A 12,811-nucleotide genomic window follows, 5' to 3' on the forward strand; every position below is an offset into this window, starting at 1 on the left:
CGCTTAATATCTAAGTGCAACACTGGCATTAAACACAGAAGTTTAAAGAAAGACCAGAGTTAAGAACTAAGAACTAATTTAGTCAAAAACTAAGGAAAAACATTGCCTTAGGCAGCTTTACTCACTAAAATTGAATGTTCATTACCTTTTTACCCAAGAATCCTTCTTAAACCAATTAAATGGACACTCTGGCAAGCAGATTAATAACCTCTACAAAGTGTTCAGATTGATCTTCAGTCAACATAGAGAGTTGACTGATAAGAGTAAGAGCTGACTGATAAGAGAGTCACTGAAGCAAAGACACAAGAAACCCTCTCGCTTCTGCTGGAACTGCTCTGGATTTTCCTACAGCAAAGGACTTCTGGGATTCACAACAGACCTTTTATGAGCAGACTAACTCCTTCTCACAAGAATGGCACAGCATGGCTGAACTGAGAGAACGCTGCTGGGTGCAGACACTGGTGCTGCTCGCACGGCTCTTAACAGCCACTGCGGAGAGAAGGCAGCCCCTTCCCCCTGCCAAAGAATAAGGAAAGCAAAGTCCATCTGCAAAAATACTCCAGAAGGTCACTAGTGTTTCAAACACTTCCTTCAGTCTTTGTAAATGCAAATCAGAGTGTTTTATACAGCTGAAAGAGATTGCACCTGCAGCACTCCCAATGTCCACTCTCACAGTACCACAGCCATCCAGGTTTTAAACCTTACAGGGTGCATCAAGTACACTGATGGAGCTGCAGGAATGTCCTGGCAATGCTGAAACACTCCAATCAGCCTGAAACTCACGGCAGGGTGCTCTGAACCTTTAGTGAACACAGCACTGGTATCAGCCAGGTGTTAAGAGCTGGACTAAGTCCTGCAGCTCTGCATCCCCACTGCCTGATGTCAGCTAAAAGCATTCCTCACTTGGCACCTGCCAAGTCTCTGGTTACACTCCCATCCACACCAGGGTTATCAAAACACTCTCCCAATTATTTCTTGTCTGCTTTATCACAGTTCCTACAAGCACAGCTGGAAACACATACCTGTATTTCCAAGGCACAACCCAACAGCATCACCACCCTAAAGTGACAGTCAACAGGACAAGACTTTCCAAGGCCATTTTCACCTTTCTGTACCCTCATGATTTGCCACAGAGCCTAACACTGAGTGCACCAGGGATGAAACTCAGAATTCTCCACAACAGGACTGTGTCAACTCCTCGCTTTCAAGCTTAAGACTTAAACTTTCCAATGTAAAATACTGCAAGTTTGATGGTAAATGTTGAAGTGTGCTGAAAGAGATGATCGCCTACAAGGGAAGATTTCTATGCTAATACCCTGTAGCCTTCTCTTGCCTCCCTGTCCTGATTTCCTATCACAGCCTTCCTATTAAAATTTGTAAATAAGAATGCAGAACTAGCATAATCTGCTAATGAAAGTCTGGCATATGAGCAACTGCTACCTATTTGTCATGAAGGAGATCAACTGCTTAAACATGGCAAGTTATCAAAGATTAGTCAGTGCACAAAACAGAGCTGCTTTTGCCCAGGAAAGGGATTAGCCTTTCCCCACCACCATCATCATCCACCTCGGCCTCTGGAAAAGCAGTTTAGAAAGTCTTAGGTCTCTTTTTGTACATATTCCAGCCATAGATCGAGTTTTGTGGAAGAGCTTCTTAGCATAACCTAGTAGTATTTGATAATTGGAGCAAGAAAAAAATTCAGCAAGTGATTTTTATGATGAAAAGGGATACAGTCAGAGGCAGTAAACAAATCTGCATTCAGCATGCAGCAGATGTCAGCATTAACCAGGCTAATACTGAGGCACAGTGAAGTTGGATTCATAAGCAATGATCCCAAAAGCTGGAGATAATTCTCTCCTAATAGAGATGGAAATTGAAATTTGGGAGCTGCCAAATCTCCAGCCTAACAACAAAGAAAGTTTTGTCAGTTCAGAATGAAAACCTGAAATACTGAAGGCAGACTAAAAAATGTCTTCCAATTAGGCTGGTGCTAATGATCCAGTTTCAGGTGAATGGTCTAAAGTGGAGTCAGGAGTAGTAAAGCAGTTTCTTGGAAGTCTCAGGTTTTGCAGTTGGTGAAGCAGAGACAAAGTATAAAAATTCCCTGAGGTACAATGGAAAGAGATAAATGCAGGGATTTTAAGTACATGGGTTTGAAGAAACAGTTCTAGTATGGAAGCAGTCTCATTTAAATCATTTCCATGTATGGACAATTGATTATCTAATAAATGTATATTGCATATAAGGAAGACATATTGAGCTCCCCTGTAGCATAAAGGATAATGAGTACAAAAATCAGACCTTGAAGATAATCTTGTTCCAAAACCCTGCCATGAGCAGGGACACCTTCCACCACCCCAAGTTGCTCCAAGCCCTGTCCAACCTGGCCTTGGACACTTCCAGGGATCCAGGGGCTTCTTTGGGAACCTGTGCCAAGGCCTGCCCACCCTCAGAGGGAAGGATTTATTCTGTATATCTAATCCACCCTCAGTCTGAAGCCATTCCCTGTGTCCTGTCACCCTTGTCCAAAGTCCCTCTCCAGCTCTCCTGGAGCCCCTTTAGGCACTGGAAGGAGCTCGGAGCTCTCCCTGGAGCCTCCTCTGAGATGAACACCCCCAGCTGTCTCCAGAGCACAGGGGCTCCAGCCCTTGGAGCATCTCCATGGCCTTCTCTGGACTCTTTCCAACAGCTCCATGTCCTTCCCATGCTGGAGACAGCACTGCAGGTGGTGTCTCAGCACAGTGGGGTAGAGGGGCGAGAATCTCCTCCCTTGCCCTGCTGCTCACACTGTGGGATGAGCCCAGGATATGCTTAGAACTGATTATAATGCAATTTACTCATTTTCACAATTGAAGTACTTGAAACATGAAACTTAACAGCATAAAACAAGAAAAGATTATTAAACATATAGACCCTTAAAATTTATTTTTAATCGATAATGTAGGAAATGGTACTTTTAATTGTTGGGATTTTTCCTCACAGTGAACTGTACAGGGCACATCTCCAACTGGCAGCTGTGGCAAGTTGGTGCTATAGATCCATTTTGCAAAATTGCTTCCTAATTAAAGCAGTAAAACTTTCAGCACCCTTGTAAGAATTCAGATCTAATATGACAGAGACTGTAGTTGGCTGACTTCAGCCATATTCAGCACTAAATGTTTAAGAAAAATGGATCCAGTTCTGCAGTTTAACTCTCTTTACCATGAGGTAAACAGCTCATTTAAGCTTCCCTATCACTCACCTGCTGGAAGGGAAACTCTAAGGGCAGATTTTATCACTATGAAAGACTATGAAAAGGCCATTTTTGTTTGAGTGTTTTATCAATCTCTTCCTCATCTCAGCATCACGTATGCAATGATTAGAGTTCATTTTTTAAGCCTTCAAGTGCTGCTTTTGCTTGGCGATACAGTTCTACCAACATGCTTCAGGGGATCTGCTCATCATTCAGCACAGCAACACCTCCACAAAACAGAGAAGGTGTGGTGTTTGCCAATCGCTCCAGTCAGCTCCTGCCAACTGTGGGATCACAGCTGAGCCCCCTGAGAACACACCTTTCTTCTCAGAAAGTTTGAGTTTTGCCGAAATTAACATTCTGGAAAGGCACAAGATACACCAGCATGCAAATTTCAAGGTGCACTGACAGAGACTTTCCCCTTAACTGTCTACTGGCCACACTTTTTTCTCAGCTGGATATCCCCAAAAAGCAGTCACTATAGACTCAATTCTCACCACGAAAAGCAGAGAGAAAGAAGCAAACTTTGCCTTTATAATTCCTTTCAAGTTCAAGCTTGCAAGCAAACTGTGAGCTGGAGTAATCTGCATCAGGGTGAAATTTGTAAAATCCCAGCAAGGGCTACTCTGCTGCCCAGGGTAACGACACGAGCATGAACTCCAGCTTGTAAAACACCCTCCGTGGGGAAAGTAACAGCACAAAGAGAGAAGCCCAAAACTTGCCCATAGATTACTTTTTCCCCCTTAAGGCACTCCTCAATTGTCAGCTCATGACAAAATTTAGAGCCTTTCTGCATTATTCTCACAGAACATTTGAGCACCAGCAGAGCTGATCTCTGGCCAGTTGCCTCCTTGGCTTTTCAGAAGCCTCTCGATGTGTTGCTTTGGGTGCTACGGAGAGTGCGACGACTGAAAAACAGAATTATTTTCCTGAAAGTTATTTTGCCTTCCACTGCTAGTACCTGATAATATTCACTAACCCTTTCAGCCAAAATTTGGTACCACTGAAGCAATCCAGATCCTTCCCTAAGTGCCTGCTGAAGGAGCCTCAGTAGAACTTCGCAGGCAATGATCCCACCAAAACAGAACCATGAATGCCTTTATAAAAAAGGAGAGCCCAGCTACCAAAAGTTCCACTTCTTGTGTTTGTTTTATCAAGGGCTTTAATATACAGGAACTTCAGACAAGGACATTTAAGAATTCACCTGTCTCTAGGGGTTTAAGTGGCCCACCATGGAATTTCTCCTTAAGTATTTCTTAGTTATGAAAAGCCAGAAACACGATTTTCCTGGGGCAAACCAGTTCCCACAGTGCAACAGAGAAACCAGATACAGTGTTTGGTATTTAGAAGAAACTGTGTAATGATGTACTGAAAGGGAAACATACAAATATTTAAGCCCTGAAAAAAACCACCAATCTTATTTTTATGAACTACAGCCCATGGCACAGTAACTGAATAGGACTGAAGGCATGAAATACTGATCTGTTCATTAATTATAAAGTATGTCAGTCTATGTATTTCAAAGGCAAATCACTGAAAGCAAAAGGAAGAACTTTCTAAAATATACTTTGCTCCCTCTTAATTTGCCCAGATTTTTAACAAGGCATTTTTCAGGACAGGAGCAGCCCAAACTCAGAAGAGAGCTGAATAAACAACAGTGGTACTGCCTTCTACTGCCAGGACTTGGAAGAACCTTTTCATCCACTCAAAGGAAGAAACTTTTCCTCATGTGTATAAGCGAGGCTGGTCTTTTGCAGTTCTCTCAACAGATGTCCTAGCCCTGATGTCCTCTTTCAAGTTTATTCTCTCCTAAATCAAGCCACCAAGGTCTCTTGTGGACATATGGCACACGGACATTAGAGATGCCATTTTTACTCGTGAATGTGCTGGGATCTGCTGACCTCAGGTCACACTGGCAAGAAGTTACCATCTGCCTGTTGCTGTTAGATGATCAAAAAAGAACGTTTCTGGCTTTTCTGCCACAGCAAAACACCAAAGGGACTAAGAACATGGTATTGCTTGCAGCAAGTGCTCTGGCTGTATCTCATCTGACCTTGAAACTCTGTCCAAAGTAGTAAAAGCAGGAACCAAACTGGGGGTGGAGGAGTGGGTATATCACAGGACTGAAAGCAAGGAAAAATCCAGCAGCAGGTTTAACATCAGAGAGCCAAGTTAGCCCTGCTATTCTCTAACCTTCCCTTAACTACCTCAAGTTTCTTCAGTGCACAAACATTGTATGGGAAAATAAAACACTGAAGTAACTCAAAACAGTATTTCAGCAGGGCAGTACAAACATGGGATCTCTGTGTGCTTGTTGAACACTGCAGAGAATTCCTTGGGCCCTTCTAGAAACATAGAATGAGAAAAAGTTAGAAAGCAAGGCCGTTGAAAAGTAAGAACAAATCAAAACTTTAACTAGATTGTGTTCTTGGACAGCAAATATTTCAATTTTTAGTTCTATAAAGATTACAGATGCAGTTTTGTTTTGTTCACAGATAAACTTCCTCTACAGGACAAAACTGTTGCAGAAGCTTTGTCGAAATCACATTCTCCAGCCAAAGACAGCAGCCAGCAGCACGTCATCTCAAAGAACATTAGAATTTTAAAAGTGTTGTGCAAAAGCAAGGATTACTCCAGAGTTTAAGCAAAAACAACGCATTTCTGCACCTCACTTCTTGTAGAGGTACCTTCAGTTTACAGTTTCTCTGGTTTTGGGAGGATGGGGTTTGTTTGTTTGGTTGGTATTTGTTGTTTAAGGAAGAATTTGATGCAGTCACCAAATCGACTTCTGAGTCCTACTGAGTTTTTCATTTGCCTTCTTTCCTGAGATTCTGAACTCCCCCCATACTTTGCAGAAGGCCAGCAAGTGACAAGGTTGCTCTACCCCAAACTTTAGGCCTCTAGCACTTCAATCCATCACAGGATGAAGGTTTAACCAGCTCTGAGAAACCACTAAGCAAAGGTGCTCCAAATACCACAAGAAACTCTTTTCACAACAGCAGTAAGTTCACAAACTTTCCAAAATAAGGGGTTTTTTTCCCCTTCCAAGTAGCAAAGTCCCTTCGGTAAAGATAAATAAAGAACACCTGACTGACCACAGCATCACCACTGGCTGAGGCTGGTCTGTATAATGACACTGACAACTCAAAAAGGATCAAACACTTTCCCAGACTTCAAACCAGAACATAACCAAGGCAGAAATGAGAAACTTGTACAATGTTGAAAAGTTACTTCCTTGCATTTCACCTTTAGCTGTACAATAACCTCTCCCCAGGTTTCAAGCAATCTGACACATGTATTTTCTTAATAAACAATCACAGAAGACTTGCATTAAGCAGCAAGGGAAAGAAAACAAGACTTCCATAAAGTACATATCTGTATCTGCTCCATGGTCTTGAATAAATCCGTATTATATCTAGCTCAGCAAACCAAAATTAAACCAAATACCAAGAGAAACTTCTCACCATGTTCCACAAAGACGTTGCAGTGTGGGCCCGCGTGCCTCGATGATTCCTTCTTCCCTGCTCCTTTGATGAAGTGCAGGGCAGGCAGACTTGGCCTCCTTTGGTCCCCAAGAACTTTTCCAGGCTGCTGCCCCATAAAGTAACTATGGGCAGCCTTTCCCAGGACGAGAAGTTTTCGAAGAAGTCCGTGATCCCTGATCTTCCAGGATGGGAAGGAGTTTTGAAGGAGAAGGTATTTAGGTGGGTGCACTGGCTGCACTCACAGTGGGATAAAGTCACTTGAGGTGAAGAATTAAGACAAATTCCTCCAATGCTCCTGAAGACAGCAACAAGGCTCCTTAGGTGACTTTATGAAAAAAAAAAAAAAAAAAAGAAAACCTAGTAAAAGTTCCAATTGCTCAGCATTGACCAAGCATTACCAAAGTTTCAAGTTGCCATATGTAGTGTGTCTTCCACCGTGTAAAGGAGAATTAATTAGTTCATCTCACAAGCAAGAAACCACACATGGGCTCACCCAGGGCAGGAAACAGCCATTCCCACCGCAACTAGTGTCAAGGTTTCTTTTTTTTTTCCTCCTTTTCTTTTGCATAGCATTGAGTTAGCAAAGGCCAAAGAGCCACGGATTTGGCTTCAAGTATCGCTGAAGTCCAGCAGGGTCAGGTGCGCTGGAACCATGTCAGCTCTCCAGGCGAAGCAGCAGCAGCAGCTCCGGGTGGGCTCCGCTCGCTCCCTGGGCTGCAGGGATGGGACGGGGGCTCCTCGGTCACCGGCCTTCGGCTCCTTCCACCGCCGCTACCTCGGGGCCGGCGGGCCCGCCGGGGCCATGGCGGCGTCCGAGCAGCGCTGGGGCGGCCGGGCCGGCGCCCCGTGCCCGCTGCCTCAGGCGGAGCCGGGCGCGGGGCTGCGAGGCCGGGGAGCTCCGGGAGGCCGGTTCCTGCCCAGCGGCCGGGCCAGGGCAGGCGGGGGGGACGGCGCCGGCCGCATCCCCGGGCGGCGGCAGCGGGGCCCGGGGCGGCAGCGGGGCCGGGCGGGCGGAGCGGGGCGAGGGGCCGCGGGTACCCCGGGGCTGCGGGACTGGCGGGGGGCGGCAGAGGCGGCGAGGGAGATCCCGGAACCCCCGGGCCGGCGGGCGGGCGGTCACATCCCCTTCCGGCCCCTCCTCCTCCGCCGCCCCCGCCTCCCGCCCGGCGCTGCCCGAGCCCGGCCCCGCTCCCGGCTCCGGGGACCGGCCGGGCCGCGAAGGGCCGCGGGGAGTTCCCGGGAGAAGCCTCTGCGGAGCGTGGCCGGCAGGGCGAGGGAGGGGATCCTCCCTTTACGCTGCCCTGGTGAGGCACATCTGGAGTGCTGTGCCCAGTGCTGGGCACCTCAGGACGAGATGGGCAAGGAGCTGCCGGAGAGGGGCCTGCGGAGGATTTGCAGCCAGAGCATTTGCGGCTGGAGCGTCTCTCCGATGAGGAGACACTGCGGAGCTGGGCCGGGTTAGTCTGGAGAAGGGAAGGCTGAGAGGGGATCTCTGCAATCCATGTCAGTATCTCCCTGGCGTGTCCGAGGATGGTGCCAGACCCTCTTCAGTGGTGCCCGGTGACAGGATGAGGAGCAATGGCCATAAATAAAACACAAGAAGTTTCCCCCAACATGAGGAAGAACTTCTTTAGGTTAAGGATGGCACAACTCTGGAACGGATGCCCAGAAAGGGTGTGGGGTCTCCCATTGTAGAGACATTCCAAACCCACCTGGGCACGTTCCTGTGTCACCTGCTCCAGGTGACCCTGCCCTGGCAGGGGGGTTGGATTGGATGATCTCCAGAGATCCCCTCCGACCCAAACTAATCTATGATTCTGTGAAAAAAAAAACCTGTGAAAAGGCCCCAAAAAACTCATGTGAAATCCCTTACCTCTTTAGAAGGGCCAGCCAAGTTTTCCCACAGATCTGACTCTGCAGGGGTCTCAGAGCCTCTGGGCAGCTCTGGACCCTGGATGCTTGCAGAGATGGACAGGGAAGAAGAGATCCTTACTGGCTGAGCTGTGTGCACAGCCAGGAATCTGTCACCCTGCTTGCACAAAGGACTTCACTTCCTTATGAATGCTCTCAGCATACGCAGAACTCAATACCAAAACCAGCCATAAAGTCCAGTGACAATTGAAAATATATTTTATTGACCTATTTTTGTGCACCATTTGGTACAAAGATGGAGTAAAAGCCCCAAATTCTTCAGCAGGCACTGAGAGTTCCCTGAGCTAAAGAGCAGACCATGGTGCTGAAGATACTTAGTTTTTCATACATTCTCCGGTTCACTTTGGGAATATACGAGGGTCAAGGCAGCAGCTTGAGGTCAGGGTGTTTTGGTCAAAGGTCTGTGGTTGCTCCCACTCGACAACAGGAGAACACACAAAACACACAATTGCAATCCTGTGCTGTAGCCTCCTGCTCAGGGCAACCATCTGGACACAGAGCAGCTTGTTTATACTGACTCTTCCCTTGTGACAAATCCAAACACACTCCATGTCGTCTATGCTATATTCAAGGTCTGTGGCAGACCTGTATTTTTCATCTTCTGACAATAGCATCCAAAATGTAGCACTTCATACAGCCCTGTGGGATCCTCCATCTCTGCTGTGCCAGGCTGCTCCTACATCACTAATTCTTAGTCAGGAGACTGAGCTCAAACCACTTCTATTGGATTTCTCCATCAATCGCTCAGTTTGCAGATACCAAGACTGGTTGTGCTGCACACACACCCACACAGGAGAGAGAAATTCTCGTGCTGAGACAAATCCAGGGTCACATCTGTTGAACTCTGCAGAATTTCTCCAGGTTTATGTCAGTAATGGGGATCAGCTTCTCACCAAGATGATACAACTGCTGCTCGGCTCCCACAGATTGGAGCAAAGTGAGGAAATGAAGCTGTCAGCACAGGCCAAGCAGCCCAAGAGAAATTTGTTACAAAACCCAATACCAACCATTCTTCACTGTAAAAGTTACTCTCTTCTGCATCCTGGATAATCTCTCCTACCATGGCAGGGCTGAAGCAGAGTAAACTCCAAAAGACAACCACAATAATCAGAAAAATCTTCACCAAATTCAGCAGAAGTCATTGCAAATATGCAGGACCTCATAGAATCACAGGACTGTTTGGGTTGGAAGGGACCCTAAAGACCATCGTGTTCTACCCCCTGCCACAGGCAGGGACATCTTCCACTAGACCAGGTTGCTCCAAGCCCCATCCAACCTGTCCTTGAACACTTCCAGGGTTGTGCTGTGGACAGTACAGGCTGTAAATACGCTCTTCCCCAGCTTGCCTGAGATCTGTGCAGATAAATGCATTTGCTTTTTATTTAACAGACCAGGTGAGTTTATCTGTGCAGTCATAAGCAGCAAAGTGGGGCAGGTTCTTTGCCAGCAGTTCCACTCAGCAGTTTCTCCAAAAGCATTTCCTGTTTCCCAGAGCACTGCTGTAATTAATGTGGGACAATACACAGGCAGATGAGTCAGCTGGTCACTCCCAAATGTCATAGCAGGAGATACCTGCCTTCTTCCCCTTCCTGAAGGGTGTTACATGTTCTGGCCCCAACCCTGCTGCCAGTTTTTGTGAACATGACTCTCATGTTAAACTTGGAAGCTGCCCAGTAGATTCAGAAATTGTTAGAGAAGAAAGTGGTGTGAATACAGAATAAGTTAAAAAAAAAAAAAAAAAGCTACAGTGTTTTTTTCAATCAAACCTGTGTACATCCTACCATTTATTTTTTGCAAAGAGATACTTCAGTACTTTTTCTGTTTACCTCCCATTAAGTGTGAGTTCTCACCCAACAGCTGCAGTGACATTTTCTCCATAACAATATCTTTAAAACTCAACCTCTTCACCAAATAATAAAACTTAGCATGTTAATTAACAGTCCTCAGGAACCTGAGAGAACCATTTCAAGATGCCTCTAATCTCAGTGGGATTTCAGTCTCTTCTCAGGTCTGTGCAAAGCTTTTTATTTGTACCACTCAGCTGAACAGCAAAACTGCACGGATGGTACAGAAGTAATGCAATAAGCAGCAGTAATTGGATTAATAACCCATTAGCACAAATTTAAAATCTCAGTGGTTATTCCTAGGAGAAAAGGAATTCTTCCTATTAGTACATGAACACTGGCCCCAAGAAACAAGGAAATTCTTTTTGCAGATGAGTGATGTTGTGTTCTCATTCCTACAGGCAACATTCACCAGCAAGGGAACGAGTCACCAACTCCATATCTGGGCACAACTGCACCATGTATTAACCCTGGAAGAGGCAGCACAGGAGGTGCTACAGCTGCTTTACAGTGTCAGACACTGGTGAACAAAGAAATCAGGTTGGTCTGAGCTGTTTTAATGCCTGCATGGGCCTTTTAGTTCCCCATATAAAAATGAACACTTAGCAGGTTTTTACCACCCTGCTTTCAACTACTTTTTTTTTCCTTAAACCAGAGAAGCCATAGTTTCTTCCCTTTCACCCTTCCTGCTTAGAAGTTGCCCAGCAAAATCTCACAGACTATTTCAAGAATTTAAGGGGACACTGCTGTTGCTGGCTTCTTGTTACCTGCTGCTGCAGAGCTGTGCTGGATGGGAACTGCCAGCAATGACCTTGCTGAATCCATGTTACAGAATTTAAGTCTTGGCACAGCACTGGCTGAATGTGGAGAGATCAGTAATTACCCCTCATGGTCACTGGGGAAAATACTGAGACCTTTGGATCCCTCCCATCAGGAAAGATCCACAACCAAACCGCAGCAGCTGGTGTTCTTCTAGGGTTTAAAAAACAAAAGTACCAGGTATTCAGGAGTAAGGGAACTGGATAAGTCACATGCCTCCCCCATTTAACACATCATTAATGCCAAAATATCAGGAATCCTGCAGCAAGCAGGAGGGATCAGAAAGCTGAGAGCTGAAGCAGTCCAGATCTTGAGTTGTTTTTTAGCAGAAATCCCTGAATCTCCCTCTGTGGTAATAAGATAAACAGCTGCTAAACTACAGCATTGGGTAAGGGGTGGAGGGGAAAGTACTTTTCTAAGTAAAAGATGCAGACTGCTAAAGCTTTTTTAGCCTTTTTGAACCAGTCTGGTCCATGGAGGTGTGTGTTATGTGGCTACCAGCAGCCTCATGGAGACCTGAAAGTGTCACCATCAAGCCTTGGTTTTCAAATTTCCCCAGTCATGTTGAGGATGTGATTGTTACAACACTTACTAGGAAATCCTCTTAAAACTCAAAAATAACAATTCCCAGGTCTTGTGTGGAGCATTCCAGCGATACCCCCAACAAGTTCAGTAGTATTCTCAGAGGCAGCACGGGCAGTTGTGCAGCAGCAGAACGGATTAGCCATGTCCTTGCTTGTCCTTAGCCCCATTATGCTTTAGGATTTGGGCAGCAGCGCTGGTGGCAGCCGTCCAGGCCCTGCTGTTTGGCAGGGCAGCGAGGCGGAGCTGCTGGCCAAGGGAAGTGCCACAAACGCGGTCCAAAGGTGCCATCTAGTGCCTGCTCGGGACCACAGGGAAAGCAGCCCGAGCTGCAGGGACAGCAACGAAGGGAATTTCTAGAGTGCGAATTTGCAACGTGCAATTGGATTCAGGGACAACTGGGACAGGTGTTTTATCATCTTTTTTAAGAATTACAGTGCTGTGGTGCAAGGATATATTTGCAACACAAATAGATAGAATACATATATAATAAACAAGCTGTAATATAGCACCCAGAGCTGAGAGGATTCTCCAGGGAAAGCATCACATTCTTCACAGAGAATGTGACTGACTGCCTGCCAACACTTGGCTCAGCATGTCCACCTCTAACCACCGGCCTGAAGATCTTCACCAGTGCCATACTGGGCTCCCTGTCATCCTCCAGTCACCTCTGCTTGACTCACCTCTCCCAGGGATCCTGCAGGGAGGCAATGCTTGGAAAGGCACTGTGAACACCAGGCAATCCTTACAGAGGACCCTGTAAGGGCTGAAGAGGAAGGTCAAGTCCTGCTGGGATGAAGGGCAACAACTAAAAGAGAAATAAGACAGTGTAACCATTCCAAGTGTCCTAGCACAAGGAAACGTGAGCCAACCACAGCTCTCAAGCTAAGCTAAAAACAAGCCAATGCACACACTGC

At 46.2% G+C, this 12,811-nt stretch overlaps 1 protein-coding gene across 3 annotated transcripts in view; it reads right to left on the minus strand.

The window, feature by feature from the left end:
• The window catches only part of ABL1 (ABL proto-oncogene 1, non-receptor tyrosine kinase), a 77,527-nt gene extending 70,074 nt beyond the window's left edge, over positions 1-7,453 (minus strand). Inside the window, exons 1-2 of one of the 3 annotated variants that reach the window (XM_053961768.1) lie at positions 7,211-7,231; positions 6,697-7,042 (exon numbers count right to left, since the gene is read on the minus strand). In XM_053961768.1, coding sequence (XP_053817743.1) covers positions 6,697-6,832 — 136 coding nt within the window. In that variant the 5' untranslated portion in view covers positions 6,833-7,042; positions 7,211-7,231. Of the gene's footprint in view, positions 1-6,696 lie in introns of all 3 variants that reach the window. The other 2 variants (XM_053961771.1, XM_053961769.1) reach the window with 2 other exon arrangements.
• Positions 7,454-12,811: the final 5,358 nt, after the last annotated feature.

The sequence above is a fragment of the Vidua chalybeata genome, chromosome 21 (assembly GCF_026979565.1).
Source record: "Vidua chalybeata isolate OUT-0048 chromosome 21, bVidCha1 merged haplotype, whole genome shotgun sequence".
NCBI classification, from domain to species: Eukaryota; Metazoa; Chordata; class Aves; order Passeriformes; family Viduidae; genus Vidua; species Vidua chalybeata.